General features: G+C 44.3%; 2 protein-coding genes across 5 annotated transcripts; one reads left to right on the plus strand and one right to left on the minus strand.

The window, feature by feature from the left end:
- Positions 1 to 739: 739 nt before the first annotated feature.
- Positions 740 to 5,373, minus strand: fam83d (family with sequence similarity 83 member D). The gene is made up of 4 exons (XM_039797262.1): positions 4,546 to 5,373; positions 2,520 to 2,687; positions 2,235 to 2,359; positions 740 to 2,092 (listed from the first exon to the last, which is right to left on the minus strand). Exons 1-4 carry the CDS (start codon positions 5,029 to 5,031, stop codon positions 1,207 to 1,209), a joined length of 1,665 nt encoding a protein of 554 aa, XP_039653196.1. The 5' UTR covers positions 5,032 to 5,373; the 3' UTR covers positions 740 to 1,206.
- Positions 4,908 to 20,618, plus strand: si:ch211-232b12.5 (zinc fingers and homeoboxes protein 3). 4 transcript variants are annotated; one of them, XM_039797259.1, is made up of 4 exons: positions 7,193 to 7,471; positions 8,365 to 8,492; positions 15,587 to 18,494; positions 19,142 to 20,618. In XM_039797259.1, the coding sequence occupies exons 3-4, from the start codon at positions 15,781 to 15,783 to the stop codon at positions 19,173 to 19,175; spliced, it is 2,748 nt and encodes a 915-aa protein (XP_039653193.1). In that variant the 5' UTR covers positions 7,193 to 7,471; positions 8,365 to 8,492; positions 15,587 to 15,780; the 3' UTR covers positions 19,176 to 20,618. The 4 variants fall into 4 exon arrangements, with proteins under 4 accessions (XP_039653195.1, XP_039653194.1, XP_039653193.1 ...); XM_039797261.1 differs by lacking the exons at positions 7,193 to 7,471; positions 8,365 to 8,492 and adding an exon at positions 4,908 to 5,000; XM_039797260.1 differs by lacking the exon at positions 8,365 to 8,492 and having other exon boundaries at positions 7,163 to 7,284.
- Positions 20,619 to 21,222: the final 604 nt, after the last annotated feature.

Below are 21,222 nucleotides of genomic sequence, written 5' to 3' on the forward strand. Positions count from 1 at the left end.
ATGCAACTGGTCTCCTTCCTCTTTGAATCAAGCTATCTGTACATCTTGATACGAGACAGTTTACACACCTAATCTTCTCACTACAGTTAAACATTAGTCACATAAAGCTCAGAGTGAGTAATACATTTATAACTCAAGGCATTCTGAGCACAAGTATCACGACGCCTCACAAGCTTTGATCATTCACAGGACCTTTGTGCTTAGATGCGAGATATGAAGACATAAACACTGTTTGTGCCAGGCTCAGCAGCACACCACGTAGAACCATGATTCAGAATAATTTAAAAGTAGATTATTGCTAATATGGAGTTTTACACAAATGCTAAACCACCCTGCTTCACTGGTGCATACAAATTTGAATTCTCTTTGTCCAAGAACGATATTGACAATAATCTGTGCGTAGAGAAGCATTCATCGTATTCTGTGACAGAGATTCTTCTCCAAATCCGCCCTGGACAGCAACTGTGATTGGCTATGTAATCAGCAGAGGTGCCAGTATCACAGATGCTGTCTCTCAACTAATTGCATGAAGGCACTGCAGCGCATAAGGCGCAGGTGCTCATTCTCTTTGGGAAGTCACTTTGTTTCCTCGTGTGACCTATAACTTTTTAACACATTTTTTTTCCCCAAGATATTCTTCACAAGGATTTGATTACAGTTTCAACTGTGATGGAGCTGAAAGCGAACACAAAAGGGTGGATATGTAGGAAGTGTTAGAAAAGACAAAAGTCAAGAAGCACTCATCTAGCAAAAATCTAGCTTTGTTTATTAGCAAAGCACAGTGAGAGCCAGCTGCTCTCTGGAATGTTGTTCTAATGCAGTTACAGCAGCCAAATGTGTTTAAATAACCAAAACGGCACTTGCACAATGCATTTTCACTCATACTACAGCAGATATTATCCAGTTTTAACCACCTCGGCAAATTATTTTCATTAAACTGGCATGGTCAAAAGAATATTGCACCATGTCTTTGGTTAAAAATAGAATTTCTGTCAATTACAATTCTGTTAACATACACGAAAAAGAGCTTTGACATGGACGGGACACTGAATGAAAGGGACACAAGTGGGCACTGCAGACAAGACAAATAGAAGAAAGCTAGAATTCTACTGCATGAGCCAAAACCATTTATTTGAAACAGAGGATCCTCAAGAAACCTTCCAATAGCTCTTCCCCGCTCCATCCCCTGAAATCCCTGGAGACAAACTAGTGTACACATCTGGCTCTTGGCCATGTGCCCATGCCCGCACTTTCAACAAGCAGTCTGGGGTTTGGTTCTTGCTTACAGTCTTTGTGTACCCTCTGCGTGCTGTGAGCGCCAGACCCCTGAGTCATGTTGGTGACGTCCGCTAGCTCTCGCCTCTGGGACAAGGTGGTCACCATCCGCTCCAGCTTGGAGCGGATGGTGGAGTAGTGGTGCTGGCGCTCTTTGGTCAGCTTGTGTAAGGAGTCCTTTAAGGTGCCGTGTGGAGCTGCCTGGGTGGGCGAGCTCTGCCCGGGAGACGGAAAGGAGGGAGAGGTGGCCTGGTTTGGCCCTGTGCTCGTTGGTGTGATAAGGTTGGGGTCTGGTGTGAGCTGGAGGTCAGTCTGGGTGTCACTGTCCATAAATGACTGGCTGGTCTGAGTGGAGGCGTGGCATGAGACGGGGCTGGGGGTCGCTGGCTCTTTCTCCGCTATCTGATTTGCAGGGAAGCACTGAGTGGTGCTACCGGCCAGGATCTCCTCCTGCATGTGCTGCTGCTCGGTCCACTCCTCACCTACGGTGGAGGAGTCGGACACCGTGTTGGTTTTACGACCATCTGGAGTCGATGGTTCACGCGACGGCTGGACAGCTGAGTTTAAGGGGTTGCGGCTGGGCGTGCTGGTCAGACACACTGGCCTCTCTCTGGCCAGTTGAGGGGAGGAGGTGAAGGAGTGTTTGATGAGGAGATGCTCGTAGATGCTGCTGTTTCGGACACTTGGAGGTCCTCGAACGTTTATAGGTAGAGACTGGGCGTAGAGGATGCGGAACTCCTCGTCAAATCTCTCCGTTATCTGACCAGAAAGCTCGATTAGGTTGCTGCTGTTTAGTTTGCCATCAGTCCAGTTGTACCTGCACAGAAATGGGATTTAACAACATGCGTGAATGAAAGTAAGCAGGTACAATTATCCAAACCCAGCAAGAAAATTGTATTACTTTTGTCTGATAAATCTGGGGATTTTGATATTAGGTAAAATGGTTAGAAGCCTTTTACCTGTAAGAACCTGTAGCCACTTTGTTTCCATCAATCAGCATGAACCTCTCATGAACTTCCCCAGTAATCCTTGCACCTGATCTCATGTAATAAGTTGTACCAGTTATAGTTCGCACTCTCATTTGCTGAAAGGGTTAAAAAAAGAAGAGAAAGAACAGGAGTGAGAGATAAGTGCAGACCCACCCAGTCGTATTAAATTTTAAAGGACATATTTTAATTTGATGCCATCTGATGTTTTTATTTTGTACACAGAGCCACGCCCAGCTTTACAGGCCCACCACATACCCGAAGGTCATCCAGGCAAACACCGACATTTCTGCACATCTTGAGGAAAGCAGGAGCACATGATTGGTCCAGCAGGATGTAGACAGGGACTTTGCGGTGGGAGCATGCCTCCTGAAGATCCTTAAAGATATCCAGGTCGGTCAGGGAGTCTGTAACTATGGCAATCACCTGCAGTGGAAAATTACAGGAGGTAATATAATAGAATTCCTTTTCGCAGCCGTGTTCTCGCAGATGTAGCACATGACAGTTTTTATTATTGTCAAATGCAATGCCTTATTCAAACAGAGCTGTGAATCTCTTTCAGGCACACTCCCAGTAATGTGCGTGCTGATGAGCTTTCTATTGACTGTGGTCTGTTACCATGGCAATCGGCAATAACACTTGGTCAGCAAACAAGTTACTTTAAACAGGAGAGAAGTAGGTGCCCTGTATGGCTTGCCTCCATTTTCCTGAGCTTCGGTTCGCACTGAGATTTCTCTTTTTCGCGAGGAATTTCACATGCTGTGGTAAAGGTTGTGTGTTGAGGATTAGACACGGATGTTTACATAGCTCAGATTTATTGCTTCAAACTGGTGTTATCCACATGCAGCTTTAACAGTGAGCCCCCCACCTTATTTGGATGATAGCGTGGGGGTGCTTTAGGAAAATGTGTAAAAACAGTAGGGTTGGGCATCATTTGGATTTTAACAACTCCGATTCCAATTCTTCCTTTCGATTCCGGTTCTTATCGATTCCGATTTTTTGAGGGGTGGAGTTGCAATGGGTCACATGCTTACTTCACAAAGAAGAGGAAAGTTTTATTTTGATTCAATGGTGGTTTACAGTTATACAGGGCTTTTTCAATGTAAAATAAAGCCACACTAGAGCACCGCTTACTTACTCCAAGGCTGCAACACAACAAGCACCTGGCTGCTACAGAAACCAAAACTTGTGCCTGTTAAATTTGGAACCCATGTTCAGATTTGAAACCAAATCCTCCAAACGATTCCAATAAAGAAACGAAAATTACGATTCCGATGGAATCGTAATTTTTGAAAAGATTCCAAGTAGGAATCGGTTCTCGATGCCCAACCCTAAAAACGGTTACATTTCACTGAAATGCAGGACCAGGTTGTTCCTGTGAGCCGACCATACTGTAGATGCACGTTGGGTTGTTACAGTCAGTGGTTTAACATTACAAAAAGACAGACGACCAAACGGTCAAACTTGATTGAGAATATTTTCTAAGGTTTCAAAACTGATTACCAGTGCACTGTATATACACAACACTACATTTTAACAGAAACCAACGAGAGAGAGAAACCAGATGAAGAGGGAATGCAAACTTTGATAGAGCAAAGCAAGTCGAGGCACATCTGGCACGCAGGCCCTCCACAGGCCTGAGGTGCTGCTGAAGCTCTCACACTCCCTTCGTGTTGGATTTTTTTTTTTTTTTTTAAACAGAGGCTAGAGTGACAGTCAGTAGACAGTCTGTCAGTAGCATCACCATGAATATTCATGTCGTGTTTTTGTTTGTTTGATCCTTTTGGTCACTGCTTTCTTTCTGATCAAGACTTCAAAAACCTTTCAAATTACAAACTGATCAAAGAAATTCCATGGGGAAAGTCTGGCATGTATTTTAGGGATTATACAAAGAAGATTTAGAACTTGAGTTTTCCCTCCAAACATGTTTTGAGTGACTATACACACACACACACACACACACACACACACACACACACACACACACACACCTAAAATATCAATTTGAATTTGACAAATAAAAAAAATCCTGTTAGGATACCACATAAAACCATGCTGCCATGTTATCACTGTAGCCTTTAGGCTTAGAAAATATGTGAAACAATGTTGGGATAGAAAATACAAAAACAGAACACAACAAGATATTATACAGCATTGTCCCTTGCAAGAATATCACTATGCTACCAGTGCCTGTAGGATATTTAGGAAATAATAGAAAACTGTAAAAGGTGATTATTAGAAGACGAGTATGCAGCTATGCTTTTAATACTTTATTTGTGCATACCTCTCTGGCACTTTTAATCATACGCCTCGCAGCCTCCTTGCAGCTATATATGCACTCGCCGTAGCTGGGCTGGAAGTGCGCCACGGCCCGTGTGACTCCTCGGTAGGAGCCGGCGGTGAAGGCGGGCCAGCCGATCTCCAGCAGCGGTGGCTCCACGTCCGACACCTCGGGGAAATAGGTGACGGAGGAGCAGTCCAGGGAGCTGCTGAGCGACTGCTCCAGTGCCTGGTCCTCCCCGTGGAGGGACACACCGCACGGGGGCACGGCGGCGTTCCTGATCCGCTGCATCTCGTCGTCCGACAGAAAGTTGGGGATCCTCTCTTTCCTGAGGAAGTCCAGAAAGTTGTCGAGCCCGGCCGACAGCAGCTCCTCCAGTGCCAGTCGGTGTCTCTCGTTGTACACCTCCTGCAGGTTCAGGTCCTCGACCCCGGTGTGTTTCGGAGCCAACCTCAGAGGTGAGTCGTCCAGGCACTGTGACAGAGCCATTGTTGTGGATTTTGTTCCCCCTTTCTCCTCGAAAAAGACTCGACCGTACCGCAGGTGAGGTGACAGGTAACGTTTTGACCTACAGGAAGTCAGATTTGTATCTTGGTTTTTCCCTCCGTTCCTGTCCGTCGTGGATCCGTATTGGCTGTCGAGCGGTTGTCAGACCAGAATGGCGTCTCCGGGCTCGCTGAGGCCGACTGTCAGTCTAATGTAAAGCCGATCTCATTGGCTCATTTGGATGCAAACAAGCCTCCTGTACACCCCCTGCTCTGCCCTGATCAGGTTACACCGCAGAGAGCAGGGAAGAGCACAGAGCCCTCACTCTGGCGCTTTCCCCTAGTACCGTGTACGTTGGGATTTCTTGGGACCAGTAGCCTCAATCTCAGTATAAACTTCCTGGCAAGGGTTTCCCTTACACTTTATAGGAAGATAGACACACATAAAGTATTTTTTTATAGCCTACATTCTTATAGACATGTTTTTTTTTAACAAGGCTTATCGGACTGTCACAAGAACATCAGTTAAATAGTTTTCGTTTCAATTCAAATATCAAATATATTCATTCAATATTTATTAAACCAGAGCGCAAAGGTGGACACACCTTTGGTAACTATAGCAACATTATCTATTTCTGGTGGATGCTGGGGGTTAACTTACAATGACTACAAACTACAAAAAATGGTCTAAGATTTGAATACATCCTCGCCTCCATCTAAACTTGAATAGTGCTGACAATCTGTCAAGTGGATTTGGTGACACCTGTGGTGACCCTTTACTGTAGGTTACATAACCTCGAGCTTTAGTCGAAATTTGCAGCATCTAGTCTTCCAGAAATGGTCTTACAGAAACTTCAAAATAGAAAAAGTAGAACATAGCACCAGAATATATGTGCACAAAAAAGTTGCATTTTGTCATATTTGAGGCACATGTCTTTTAGTCCTATACTATACCAGATCATGCGTAAGTACAAGTCTCGCTCCTACAGACCGGAACCAGAGGCTGGGTTTTTGCTGTACAATTGAGTGATTCATCTTCCAGATAGATAATCTTTGTGTATCCTGACTGTACACAGCCACAGCTACAGGCAACGTCTGAACCCAGTCAGGACAAACTGGGAGGGAAGAGCAAATCCATGTTTCCTAAATAATGGAGGCCTGTAACCCTATATGTCAGACACAGACATTGAGGGTGTTGTATTTATGTTGCATATGCTGGAGGTCTTTGGCTGTAGTCTACTTGTCACACACTCACAAATTGTACACATATCTAAATCTGTCATATTATATTTCTAAGTAGACATATAATGTGTCCATAATACTCAGTGGTTTTAGAGTGGCATTATCATATGTAATACTATTCATGTTTTATTAGCCTACTACAATATTCTACTTCTCTTGTTGATATGACTTATTTATATGTTTTTGAATATCCTTCCAAAATATATAAAGGTAGTTCTTCTCTAATTAATTGTTTTCTTAAACCCTTATTCTAAACTTGTGTCTGCTTTGGGCCTCTGCGCTTTCACGCATAAAAGGCCAACAGGGTCATGAGGATCACAAGCTTATACCCCCTATTCACAACAAGACATAACTAACATTGGTAATTTGATTAAAGAAAATATGTCTGATTATTTTTAACTATGAAAATATATATGAACACCTTACTGTGCATCTGCGTAAATTGGTTTTACGCGTGTGCGTAAAAGTCTATTTTAAGCCGGTGGGCTAATGGTGCTTTAAATGGCAATTCCCACAACGATTAATATTCATAGTAGCCCATCAAGATTTTTGTTCTTCTAAAAACGGCAGGCATCTATTGAAAAAAAAAAAAACATGTGACCCAATTGGATGATGAAGCTCACAGAAATGATAGACCACTGAACACTGAACAAATCCCAAATTTACACAACACAATCCATCTGTTCACCCGGCTCCACGGCGCCATTGTAGCTATGCATAACCCAATCTGTTAGAGCATTGCCTTACCCCCTATAACGACATGTGCACTGGGCTCAGTATACATACCCCCGCTCCCCTCCTCCCCTTCTACACACTCACACGCACACACATCCCCATCACATCCCCGCCCCTCTCCAAAATTTTAGATGAAAGGGCTTTTGGATTTTGGATGACGCTCCGAATCACGTGTTCATAGGAAATACACTCGCTATAATTTTTTTGGAGCTGCCTCGTCCTGCACCGCCGACCATAGTTGTTTTGCCGTCTCCATGCAGTGTGGCTGAGGGGTGGAAAGGTAATGTAATGTAATGTACCTTGCCGTGGTCACTGACGGGTTCACGCCAGTTCACCGGGTTCACTTGAGGAGAGCTCCCACCCCCTGCTCGCCTCCTCTTCTTCTCAAAACGCAACGATCGGAGCTAATCCAATATTATTCATTTATATATTAATGTCGGATTCCATTTTTCCCACCGACTGTTGAGGTAAGGACACATCTACTCTTCCAAAACGCGAATAACTCATTATTGGCGAGGTGCGATCTCCAAAGTTGTTTACTGAAATTAAGCCTCGCTATTGAATATTGAATTTTCATCTGGTGCTGTAGTCAAGGCAGTTTATATGAAGTCGCCAATGTATAAAATGGCGACAGTAGGTGGAGGAGGGGGGTGGAGGATTTTTGGGAATATTCATAAGGTTATATAGAGTGCCAGATCGCCTTTAGCAAGTAGGCTTCGAGGCAGTGTGTTGCCCCACACTCTTGTGAATGGAGTGAAACGGGTTAACTCGTCAGTTTGTTACAGTTACAAAAACGGATCCTCCGTCTGGCTGGATTTGCGCTCCTTCTCGCGCTATACAATGTGGCGTATCTGCTTATTTTATTGCACAACGCGCTGTATTTCCCCACTGTGCCGTGAGTGTGAGTGTGCTTTTAGTTGTGAAAGACTTCTGAACACAGTGCTATAGCAGTCTTATTGACTGATATAAGAAGCCTCCGAGTCCATAGATGATCAAACTAGATGCCAAGTATCAGTTTTCATCTATTGATCGCTCACTCTCTACACATTTCTTCCTCTTTCCTGAGCAAAAAGGTAGGCCTGTATCTCTATGCACAGGACTCTTTTTCTTTCATTTCCTCCTCTTCCTTTTGCCAACATGTGCTGCTGCCCTACTCTCTCACACACACACACACACACACACATACTGAAACATATACAGTACAGTAAGGTGAGCTGGTCATTCCAGGAGCACACAGATATTTTGCAAAATGTGGATTATCAGTGAGGCATGTATTAAAAATATCAGTTCGTGTACGATCACATTTTCTATCTGTATATTTACCCAGCTCTGGATGCCATGTGTCTCCCTCTGCCTTTAGGGGAGGGACCTCTGTGCTGACTAATGTTGCCTCTGTTGATGATGTGTGAGTCCAGTGTCCATAACACAAGTGACAACATATTATTCAAGCAGCCAGCTCAGGCATGGATCGTTGGCAATTTTTTAAAGGTATTTTAATTATTTAACCATGTAAGCTTGTTATATATATATAATGTAGGTCATGGAAATGACTGCGCAACACTTCTGCCACTGAAGTTTTCCTGAGAGAGTTGGTGTTTAGACTATGGAGAGTGACTTCAAGTGTGTTTAGTGGACATTTCTGCACTCCGATAGTTAATTTTCAGGCATGTGTGGTGTGTGTGAAGACCGGCTAAACAAAGGTAAATGAGCTCTTGCTGTGCGGATCCGGCAGATCGGGTTCAGCTTGGCCCAGTTTGGCCCGGTGAGTTCAGTGTGTGTGTGGAGGATTTCACTCCAGCAGGATGCTTACACTGGGGGAATGTCAATTCCCTTTGTGGATCCCTGGGAACAGTCTTCCATCTCCCTTCTCGGAACTACTCTAATGAGGCCAGGCATATTGCCTTTCATCCCTCACTCCCTGCAATTAGGCACAGCTCACAGTTTTCGTTATGGCCACAGCGGAGTGTGTATACACAGACACAATGTAGCCCACTCCCCTCGGCGAAACAGCTTCTCTGCACATGCCACATCTCATATTTCGGAATACTGTACTTTTCAGGATTTGGTGTTCTGATTTCTAACAACACTTTATATGTTATGTTTTTGGGCGCCTCCCACAGTTCAAAATGAATTCCCTGCCAGAGAATACCAAGGGAGGTCATATGGTCATGATTTGCAGATTTAGTTGACATGGAGTGTATAACATTCCTTAAGTTCAGAGAAGAAAATCAATCTAATCTAATGCCAACCAGATCTATTTTACAGCCGTTTTTTATACAAACAAGCAGTCATGATAGCGGCATACCTCATGATCCTAACAAATTGGGAGAAAATTCTCCGAACCACAATGCCGAGTCCTATGTTTTCCCACCAGAAAGGACGGCGTTCTATACAGGTTCACTTTTATTTGGGTCTTTCATCCTTTTTGGTATTGCCTTTGTCATTGGACCAATGTCGTATCGAAGCCCAGACCACTCAAAAGCCTCACTAAAACGGCATGTTTGCACAGTTCCAACCAAAAGAAACGCCCCAGCAATGAGAGGGGGGAAAAACCTTGGGGCTAGTGGAGAAAGAGCCCCTGCCACTTTCTCTGTCCTGTGCAAGAAAGGTTTGGTCAGCAGGAGCTGGCATTTGCCAGGCTTTGGCAGTTATAGGAGGCTGTGATGTCAGCCATTTTAGGATGGACAGTAGAATGTGCGGTACGCCGCCATCTTTCTTCCTTTTCTTCTTAAGTTGCTAAATGAATGCCTGTAGTCTTGGCTACAGAACTGAAGAAGTTATTCATCAAAAGTGATGCATGACTCAGATTTTTTTTCTCTGCGCACCATGGTTTATTTGTCTGTCATTCATCTGGGCCACAGATTGAAGGGTTCGGAAAACAATGTAAGATTTCAACAGTGACACTAACACAAAAGATGCTGAGACAGGCAGAGTGCAGTAGGTATGTACTGTAGCACCTCCGTCTCCAGGCCTATGCACCGATTTAGCAAGACAATAACACTGACAGGAGGTCATTTGCAGCGTGTATGGCTGCAATATTTCTTTTAGCAATCTCTGTCACAAACATAAGAACAGTGGAGCTGGGATTTTTGTATCCCTACGACCCGATTAAGAAAGAAAAAGCCAAGTTGTTGTTGCGGACCTCACTCAAAGTTATTTGAAAGAGGCTTGACCCATGAATGGACTTTTCAAAGATGGCTGGCAGAGCATGTGGATTAAGTTTGCCCTGCACCGGATGCAGTCCAGGGAATTGTGTGTGTGTGTGTGTGTGTGTGTGTGTGTGTGTGTGTGTGTGTGTGTGTGTGTGTGTGTGTGTGTGTGTGTGTGTGTGTGTGTGTGTGTGTGTGTGTGTGTGTGTGTGTGTGTGTGTGTGTTTTGTCTTGAGGTTGGTGGGTGTGGGCGAGTGACTTCGCTGTGTGTGTGGCGTGGTGGGCAAGGGGAAGAGAGGGGTTGCCATGGCGATGTTAACACATGAGTGGCACCACCAACTGGTCTCCCAGTGGATGAGGCTGCAGTCATGGAGGTAAGGGGGTTAGTTGTGTGTGTGTGTGTGTGTGTGTGTGTGTGTGTGTGTGTGTGTGTGTGGAGGAGAAAGAGGAAGACGAGATGGCTGACAACACCTGCATCACAGACATTCAGACGCTTATACGCACACAAACACACCCATGTGGAAAAATTTAGAGCGCGCAGTGGAGACGGCGTATGCACACTGAAGCCCCAGCATTTCTTCAGCTGGACGGACAGGCGGTGAAGACGGTGTGAACTTGTGTGCTGTATTAGCACTGTGCTAAGGACCCTGATGAGTCTGAATTGTTTTTCAGCACACGTAACACTAGAGCCCGACACTTATTCATGCTGGCAAACATACAGTGCCATTCACGCAAAAGATGTCCCCAAACTGAAACCTGTCCACCTTTACTGTCAATACAAAGTCCACATTAGTCCACCGTGGCAGCATAATGGGCACAGGAGACACCCAGGAAACAGAACAATTACAATTCGACAGTCAGCCGTCTAAAGGCTCCCAGCGCTGGATCACGTTTCCCTTATAAATGAGGCGCCATTGTTCCCAATCTCTTCTCTGTGCAAGACCGTAATTGCTCTCTGGCTTATATTTATTTTGTCCAGCTGATCCACTTGCATGACGTTAATCTATTTAATGGACATTGTTCCCAAAATGTTTCCGCTAAACAGATTTGTTGATCATTCAAATGTATTTGTCAGGAGTTCCCCCCCTCTCTGCCCAAACCCTCAGCGGACGGCGGGTCATTTTTTTTTGTCAGATTTTTTTTAAGCGGACTCTCAAGACAACAGCAGATCACTGTCAAAGCAAATTACACGCAAAACAAATATTTTTAGAAGTGAGAGAATTTAAGCCTGTTTTTATTTTTTCCTCTTCTTTACGCATCAAGAGACTCCTTGCCAGTTATTTATTTCAAAGAGAAAGATGTTCAGAACAGTGCAGGTGCTAAATGTCGCGGAGGTGAGGGGGGGGGGTGTGAGGAGATGTGTGCCTACGAGATGTCAGCGGGGAGGAATATTGAAACAGCAGAGCCTGTCATCATCATCAGTCATCCTCTCACTTCACTCCCAAATGTCTGAGTTTTGTCTTCCTTTGTCCTTCCTCCTCCAGGCTTCACATTCTCATTCATGTGACAGGTGGCACAACAAAAACGCCAATCTCTATTTGTTAATGTCAACTGTAGGTGACCCAACAATCTGTGTCTGAATCAGTGCACTGTTTTGAATTAAATTTTAATGTTTAGCAACCACTTTGCAGCCTCGCCTCCCTTTCCGCTGGTAGCAGCTCGCTGTAGATCGGGCATGTTTTTTTTTCTGTTGAAATATTGTAATTACTGCAGCAGTTTATGAGGTGATGAAAGGGAATACATGCTGCTTTCTTTCAATTGGTTTTGCCGAAATGGGAGTAGCACACTCAGCCGTTTGCCATGTGAAAATATAGAGAACATAATTAAATATTAATGAGATGTAAATATAATATTGTTATGGAAATGACAGTGAAAGAGCACATACGGGAGGCCCTCCTGTACATCTTAAAGCTGCTATTAAATGAGGCGGAACGTATAAATCCCATCAATATTTAAACCTAGACTAATCCCATTTGTTTTGAAACGCTTGTTTTTTAAAAAGTTGAATGGTCCAGATGTGGCTTTAGTTCGGCGAACAAGGCCCCTCTGCTTACGCTAAGCGTGGGTGTCCAGAAAGCACGTCTGAGAGCTCTGCCACTTTCCCTCACTTCAGATACGACTCCCGTGGTCCGCTGAGATGAAAAGAGTTTCCTCCCCCTGTGCCACAGATCCAGTGCCAGTGCAAGGACATACGACACACTGGGGACAGTGATCGTCTGAGCGTTGTCTACCTCCGTCGCTGAAACACAAGGCCTGGCTTTTCAGAGGGAACCATTCAGCGGCTCCCTGTCTGGGAAGCCCTTGTCTTGTGTCTGATTGCACGTCTCACTCGCCAGATAAAGCGGCCATTCTTTTGATAGGTGACCTGATTCTTTATGTAACCTTTCTCAACTTTTGGCTTGTCTTGGGTTTTCTCATGCAGGAAGTGGGGCGTTTTTTCTTCTGTACTAGGCCAGCATCCGTATCGTCGCAGAACAGCGTCCCCTCTCGGGGGCTGCTACCTCAGCCGCAGCCAACCGCCGGGACCAAGTTACCTTCTCCATCACCTTTATTTTCTGAAACATCCTGACATGCGGGGTGTGCTGTCTGTGGGACAAACAAAATGAATCACTTCAGCACAGCTAAAACTGAGCCAACACTGATTTTGTTCTATAGCATAGTGACTTCTCTCACACAGTTGTTTCAGATATGCATGACTACATCCCTCTGCTGCGTGAAAGCCGACTTCTAAATCCCTCGTTCAGCGGAACAAACCCAATGAACGCCATGTCCTCAACAGGGGTTAATCGAGTGTGCCGTCAGAGGATATCATGACCTCTCTGGCGGCAAAACATACAGCACATGCCCGCGTCTGGATGCAGCGAACTGGGATTACTGCATAAGATGCTGGTGACCTACTTTCTCTGTTTGTTTGTTTTGTTTAGTTGTTGTTTTTTGTCAGAAATCAGCAGGCTTCAGTAGAAATTAAAAAGAGGTAGATACAAGAAGGATGTCACAGTCTGTCTGGGATCAGTGTGTACTGTTGGCCAGTCATTTGAGGGTTTTAATTCTGGAACAGGTTCATCTTTTATTTACCATCCAGCCGGCCGTGGTGATCATGCACGTGGATGCAGTAAAACCAAAGTCTGTGAAAGTGCTGTTCACTGTGTACAAACGCAGCATGACAAAAGAAAATTCTTTTCTTTGTTAACGGCAAAATGCAGTTTGAGATGTTGAGGTATGCTGGTTTTTCAACAGGAACCATGTTTTGGGTGATGGTTGAATTTGTGCAGCTGATGTTTTTCCCCAAAATGATAAGCTTGCAGGACAAGGCAAAGCCTGAATGATATAGATAGATGATGATAGGATGAGATTATTTTTTTTAGCAGCATGTCACACATCAATGCTTCTCCAGTCTCGGAAAGGAAGATGAGAGTGATATACAGAGGGGGTGTGTGTGTGTGTGTGTGTGTGTGTGTGTGTGGGTGTGTGTGTGTGTGTGTGTGTGTGTGTGTGTGTGTGTGTGTGTGTGTGTGTGTGTGTGTGTGTGTGTGTGTGTGTGTGTGTGTGTGTGTGTGTGTGTGTGTGTGTGTGTGTGTGTCAAAGGTTCATGCAGAGGGCAGAGGGTGCAGAGCTAGGTCTCCACTTTGATATTTTTTTTCACGTTTTGTTCTTTCCAGTGTTAAAATGACTATAAAAACCAGCTGTATCGCTAATGAAACACAGGCTAGAGTGCATCCTTGTCCTACAGACTTTGTTAAATATGTGTGCCTTTGTGAGAGAACAGAGGCATGTTATTCACTTCATAATGCGGAGAAAAAACAGGAGAAATGTTGAAGACTGCAGAGACAATCCGTAACCATCCTTGTGACTGGGGTGTTAAAGGAAGGGAAAGCCAGTGGATGTGGTTTGCTAATGGATGTGTGCATCCAGTGATTGTATGCATACATGCATGCATGTGACGCCATGCTGCTTGTTGAACACGTGTCGGATGAAATGGTTTGAGCCTGCAGCTTGTAAAAGGCTTCAGATGTGTTTGCAGTAACCTTCTCAGACCTTATGAGAATGTTCCAGGTCCTTAACTGAACTGTTGTTGGCTGACTGCTGGGAATACACACACACACACACACACACACACACACACACACACACACACACAGTCACCTGGTTTTCCCTCTTGACACTACATTATGCCGGAAAGGTACACTGTAACGTCCAATGTAAAATATATGGCTCCCATCCAAGTGTGGCAGTAAAATGCTCACTCACTCCAGCAAAGTAATTTAACCTTCATATGTCTGCTCTACAATATCAAACCAAAGACACACAAGACAGCATGGCCCACAGCATGTGACACATTTTGAACATATAACATTTAAAAAAGAAAAAGAAAAATCCTTATTTAAAACAATAATACCTATACATAAAAAAAAAAAAAAGTTTACCAAATATTTTTGGGAGACAAACGCATACACCTGCGTGCATATTTTTGCATATTTGTGGTTGCTGCAGACAATGTGGAACAGCTGGTAGGGTTAGATACACCCAGCGCTATCATTTTGGAGTGGTGAAATGTAGTCCACTCAATAGGTGGTAAATCCCTAAGGTAGTGATGTGTGGATGATATTTATTTACTGATATTAAGTCTTTCCTGGAGCGAGGCAGGTAGCATCTGGCAACTAAGAACACTAATTCAAACCTAGCATATCCCATTTATTATTATTCTATTTATTATTAACATTAATCTTGGTGCCAACCAGCATTTTTATTACGTGACTTATGTTATTTTTACTAAAATATAGTTCAGTGGACAAATGCTATCACTTCATAGAAGAGCCACACCTATGGCTGTGGAGTCTGTAAATTCAAGTAAAGAACCAGAACACGAACAGGCTGCATTGATTGAAGAAGTGTGTGAGTGTGGTGCCCTGAAGATTTTTTTTTTTTTCGTAGATTTTCTTGATTTATTTAATGTTATATATTTATTTTTCAATAATTAGGAAATTAGCTAAATGTGATTTTAAAACTTTAATAATGATGGTCATGAACTCTGATGCCATTTGAAAAAATGTCTAATGAGCACACTCCACTTTACCTCTTTCTGTACAGTAATTGAATGTAACCTTCATTTTTGATTATAAGCATAATGCAAAAGTTTATTTTTTTTTTTTCAGAAATAAAGCCTTAGACTCTTACTTTAGTGCTGTAATGCTGCTAAATACCACCTACTCTTATCACACTGTATTTCCACCTACACTTATTACCCTGTGTGGGGCTTTCACGTATGAATATTTCATGTTTTCATGAATTTTCTCAAAGCATAGACTATAAATCTGCTAGGTTTTTATGTCATTTTAAGTACCATATTGCCATTTTTTTTTCTGTAATTACTAAATTAAAGATGGGCTCTCTCTCTCTCTCTCTCTCTCTCTCTTTTGTACTTTTTCCTTACAGGTTCCCTGGGAGCTGTTGAACTTGTCCATGTGACAGGAGTCCTGAAGTGGCAGAGGGCATGAAGAAACACTGTGATCTCATAGTGGCTGGTCCATGACACTAAACTCCATTCAACCCTCTCCACTCTCCACCCACCCTCTGTTCTCATCATACCGGACAAGCAATCACTCACACCATTTACACAAAGCTGCACAATGGCCAGCAAGAGGAAATCCACTGTACCCTGCATGATACCATCCAAATCCAAACATGTGCGTGAGGAAATCATACTGGGCTCGCTACCAGAACTCCTACCAACGATCCCAGAAGACAGCATACTCAGCATCTCTGGAGAAGAGTCTGGCCATTTCTCTCACAGCTCCTTCAAATCCAAAAGTGGCAGCGAGATGCAGAAAGGAGGTACATACAGCTGCCCAAAGTGCCGTTTCGAGTCCAGAGATCTAAACTACTTTTTGGATCACATGCACAACTGCCACTTAGACTTCAGGGCCCAGCCCACTTTCTACTGCCTGAACTGTGGGGTATCAGTCGTCCGCTTTGAGGCTCTGGCTCTGCATAACGCTACCGCCCACCCTAAAATAATGGAGGGCTTGGTCACTGCCTCCCTAACTGTCAACAAGAGGGATGGAGTGACAACAGTGGAGCAAAGTCTCTTCACAGACAGCGCAGAAGACAACAGAGAATCTGGGATCTCCCTCACCAAAACACCGATTGCAAAGATGATGAAAGCCAAGGGGGAGCACAAAAAAATTGTGGTTTCTCACACCGTGGAGGTACGGAAGATAAACACTGGAAAGGATGTAGATCCCAGCATGCTGACAAATGTGCCTGAACTCCAAAACGGGGCTCTCAGTCTTTCTGGCGCCCCAGCTATGCCGAGGACCACTGTCGCTCATGTGACTAAGACGACAGTGTCCAACCAAGTCTTTCACCAGCACACTCCCTCCCTTTACTCTCCCCCCTTCTCTGCTTCCAATAAAGACCTTCCAAAGGTGATGATCCCTCTCAGCAGCATCCCCACCTACGATGCCGCCATGGACACCAGCAGCTTTCTCAAGACGTCCTTTGGCAAGTTCCCCTACCCGACCAAAGCCGAACTCTGCTACCTGACGGTGGTCTCAGAGTTCCCCGAAGAGCAGATCAAACTGTGGTTTACTGCCCAAAGGCTCAAGCAGGGCATAAGCTGGTCTCCTGAAGAGATCGAAGAGGCCAGGAGAAAGATGTTCAACACAGTGTTCCAGGGTGGAGCACCTCAAAAGCAACCCACTACACCACGGCACATTAATCACATTGTAACCCATCACACTGTCACTGCCCATCAAGGCTCAAAAGGACCAAACTTTCAGATGGCCAAAGTTCCCTACAACAATATGAAAACCAGGCCTGTCGGAGTCATGGCCACACAGGCAAGCATGTCAACCAACCCCCATGTCACTAGGGTCTCGTATTCTACTCCAATTGTCCCCCCAACGTTCCCATCTGTAGTCAGAACAACACAGGTACTGACCAAGAATACTCAACCCACTGTGGAGCTAGACAAGAGCAATGGCCTCGGCCTGGACATGGCTGGAAGCAGCGGTTGCGCCAGTAGCACCAGCAGCAGTCGAAGCAGCAGTAGCAGCAGTAGTTGCAGTAGTAGCAGCAGCATCAGCAGCTATTCCAGCAGCAGTAATGGTGTTGAGACTGTCACCCGGAAAACGGTGCATAACAGCAGCCCAACCAACAGCATTAACAGCATCACCACTTGCTCTACCAACATTAGCAATAATGATGAGCGCTGTGTTGCCGACACCAACGGGAAAACATACGTCCAAAGCAACAGTTCACCAATCGGATTGGAAGGTTCAAACAGTACCAAGAGTCAAGTAATCATCGATAACACCAGCAAATCCAACATCACCTGCAACAATCATAACAGCAGCATCGTCAGTCCACAAGAGCAGGCCCACGCCGCGAATCCTGACGATGAACACAAAAACTACATCCACAAGACCAACAACAGCAGTATTAGCAATGAATACCCCAGTACTACCTGTAATGACAGTGTCCCTAACCTGAACCATGCCAGCAAACCCCCAACTGAAAGCACCAGCAATACTGTCATTACAAAAAGCAGCTCATCTATTTTAGATGAGGGTAAATGCAACAAGGACTTTCCCATAAAAGGCATGTCAATCTTACAGCAACTCATCAAGGAGGAGGACCCGTTTGCTAGAGACAGAAGCTGCCCAGAGCGGAAAATTGACCCCATCAAGATCAACTTCAAAAGGCTTAAGATGAATGAACCAGATACTACATCTGAGATTGTACACCAAGATCATAAGTCTGATACAGCTGAGGATTCTGCTTCTCAGCCGTCTTTCTCCCCCCCCTGGGCCAACAAGACCCCCCAGCAGCTGCACATCCTCCGACAGATTTTCTCCAACACCCGCTGGCCCAGCAGTCAGCAGTACGAGGACTTAAGCGTCCAGACAGGCCTTCCCAAGTCAGAGGTGGTGCGCTGGTTCAGCGACAGCCGGTACAGCCACAAGAACGGGCAGCTGAAGTGGCTGGAGACCTATCAACGACCGCCCGCAGTAACAGTGGAAGTGAGGAGCCACGGAGATGCTGAAGCCGAGTCTCCAAAGGACTCTCCAGTGGCCAAAAAGAAACTTGTTGAGAAAGACACAAACAAGCACCTTGAAGGAGATGCAGGACTAAACTCAGGGCAGCGGGTTGTGTGGCAGGATTCATACTCTCCGCTGCTTGGTCTGATGGCGTCTGAGGGGAGCATTGAGCGAGCCCGAGCTGAAGAGTCGGCGCAGCCGAGAGACCTGCAGGATCCCTGGTCAGAGAGAGCAGAAGACCACCAGCAGCCAGTGGCCAGTCAGTCACTCATTGAAAAACAGACGGATGCCAATCAGGCCAGGTACTTCAGTCACAATGCTCGAATTACAAAGTGTGATAAAATCTCGTAAAGTAAGATACACTTCTTATTCACAGTGCCTTGTGATAATTTACAAAGCTTAGTGCTATTTATCCATCAAGAAAGCAAAAACAGTGTAAGCCAGGTGGAGTGATGAAAGCATGACAGCTTGTTGTTTGTAGTCATGGTTGCGTGATGTACAGTAAAAAGGAGGCAGGAGAAGTGTGTACAGGTACTCATGCTGAGTAGCTTATTCAGGCAATCAAAGGTCTGTGTTTAAGAAGCTATTTTTAGATAAGTAGGAGTCTGGCCCGTTGAATTATAGATTTAGAGCGCATGCTAATATATGTGAATAAATCATGACAATTGTCTTTGGTGAGATGGATTTCCAAGAGGCAAGTTAACCCGTACACAGGCATCTTTTTACAATGTTTCCTCCCAGTACCTCACATTACAATAGAAATAATACAACAGGAACTTTTCAATCAGGTCCTCACGATGTGTGCATGTTTGGTTTGTGTGTGTGTGTGTGTGTGTGTGTGTGTGTGTGTGTGTGTGTGTGTGTGTGTGTGTGTGTGTGTGTGTGTGTGTGTGTGTGTGTGTGTGTGTGTGTGTGTGTGTGTGTGTGTGTGTGTGTGTGTTGCTGATAGGGATCGCCTGAGGATGGAGCTGCTGGAGGTGTGATGAAGCAGGCCCAATCGCGCCAGAGGAGCATGATGTTTAAAGGCTGGCTTGCTCCCCTGGCCGTGGTCTAACAAGAGTGTTCATAATGACAGCAGATGTGATTGTAGCTGGACCGTTGGACTCTGACTGTAACTGTGAATACCCCCCACCCCTCCTCCTCCTCTTCCATCTGCCATCACTTCCTGCCATCGTCAAAAGAAAGAACTTCTCACCTTTGAGTCCTGTGATGTTTAAGCATTTCATGCTTCTTTGTGGTTGTGTGGGGAGGGTGCACAATGAGGTCAGTACGAGGGATCAAAGAAAGAGAAAAGACGCACACTGACTGGAAAACTGACTTGAATGAGCAAAGATAGGATAGGATAGGGCTGAGAGATATTGTTTTGGGGTCAGAGGGAGAAATATATATATATATGATTGAAACTGCACTAAAGAGGGTTTGTACTGACTGGACAAACAAAAGACGTGTCAAGGAAATCTTATTGTTGGCTTTGTGATATTTTTTACTTTTTTAGCAACCAGTACTTCAGCACTGCCTTGAATTTTACTTTTTCCGTTATTTGTTTTTTCAATTCTATTTACTCTTCTATAGTCACTGTAAGTCCAGATGCAATCAAACATGGTTTATTTAGATCTGTATAAATGTTGGTGATCACTTTGCAGTTCAGCTACCGCAAGAGACTATATACAATGCACTAATGAAGACAGCAATGCTACAAATCCCACTGCCCCACAGTAAAGGTATTGACAGCTCCGTCAAGATCAATACACTACACTGCCCTGCAAACTGAACAGAGAGAAGCCTGTCACGCTAATGTTGCCTTACTCAGCTCTGTCCATGTTTATATGACCTGTCTGTCCATCACCTTGCTTTCCAGCTACCGTGCTGTCCTGAAAAAAAGAAGAAAAAAAAAATACATGCCAGTGCATCAATGGTCACTGTTCGTCTATATCTGTGAAAAAAAATCTTGTGCTGCTTTCTGTACACTTGGAGATGTTTAACTTTAAGCTGTCATTATATCTAATATTGTTACTGGCGAAATGTTGTTTAAAGCTAAATTATCAATTTGATCCCTAGACACTGACAGAGTGAGATATTGTGCTAGCTAGAGAGCCAAATGAGGAGATCTTTGCTCTCCTCTGAATTTTCTTGTGTTTATATAAACATACAGTCACTACATGAATCCTATTAAGCTGCATCTTTGTCAAGCTGCTAATAGCTATGAACGGTGCTATACCATCCAAAGTGAAATTGGAGGTTGATCTCCTACCAGCAGTGTATGCACTTGTGTCGAATGTTACAAATTTATTTTGGTTTGAGATAGTGGAATCTGGACTTACGGTGTTATGATCACTTTTATGAAATAGTCTGATCATAAAGCACTGTTGTATCATCCTTTCTACACTTCTGAATCTTTACAGAATAAACTGAATACTCACCAAGCAGTAACGTGGTATTATTTGCTCAGCACCTTGCACCAGGAGTGAATATAAATTATGCCTTGGATAACAGTGAAATTATTCAGTGTGATGAATGTGAAAGTAACATGTTATGCACTGGGATTGAAGAAATGCACACAGCCCCACCTGCTGGTGAGTAATTGACAATACAGTTTGTGTTGAAAGCTGAGTTATGGGGAAGAAAATTTTAGTTTCCATGACAGGCAATCGTTACAGAATAACCTATTTATTTTGTCTGCAATATGTATTGTGAGGTATTTTGCCTTAGGAATGTATTCAGATGGTGAACAGAGCTTCTCTATTCAATGAAGGGTGTGCTCTGTAGAGAAAGAAAAGGGTTATAGGCCAGCCAGATGTTACAGGGAGAAACTAAAAATCTTCTGGAGGTCCTCACAGGAATGTACAGGATTGCAGTGATTCCAGTCACACCACAGCTCAGTTTCCAACATACAATATTCTTTGAGTATTTTAATGTAAAGGACTAGATTGGGTAGTGATGGTGCAGTGGATTTGACACATGCCTTTGGTGTGGGAGATCTGGGTTCATTTCCCATTGCCATAGATCAAACAATGTGTCCCTGAGCAAGAC

This window comes from Perca fluviatilis, chromosome 4 (genome assembly GCF_010015445.1).
Source record: "Perca fluviatilis chromosome 4, GENO_Pfluv_1.0, whole genome shotgun sequence".
In the NCBI taxonomy this organism is placed as follows: Eukaryota; Metazoa; Chordata; class Actinopteri; order Perciformes; family Percidae; genus Perca; species Perca fluviatilis.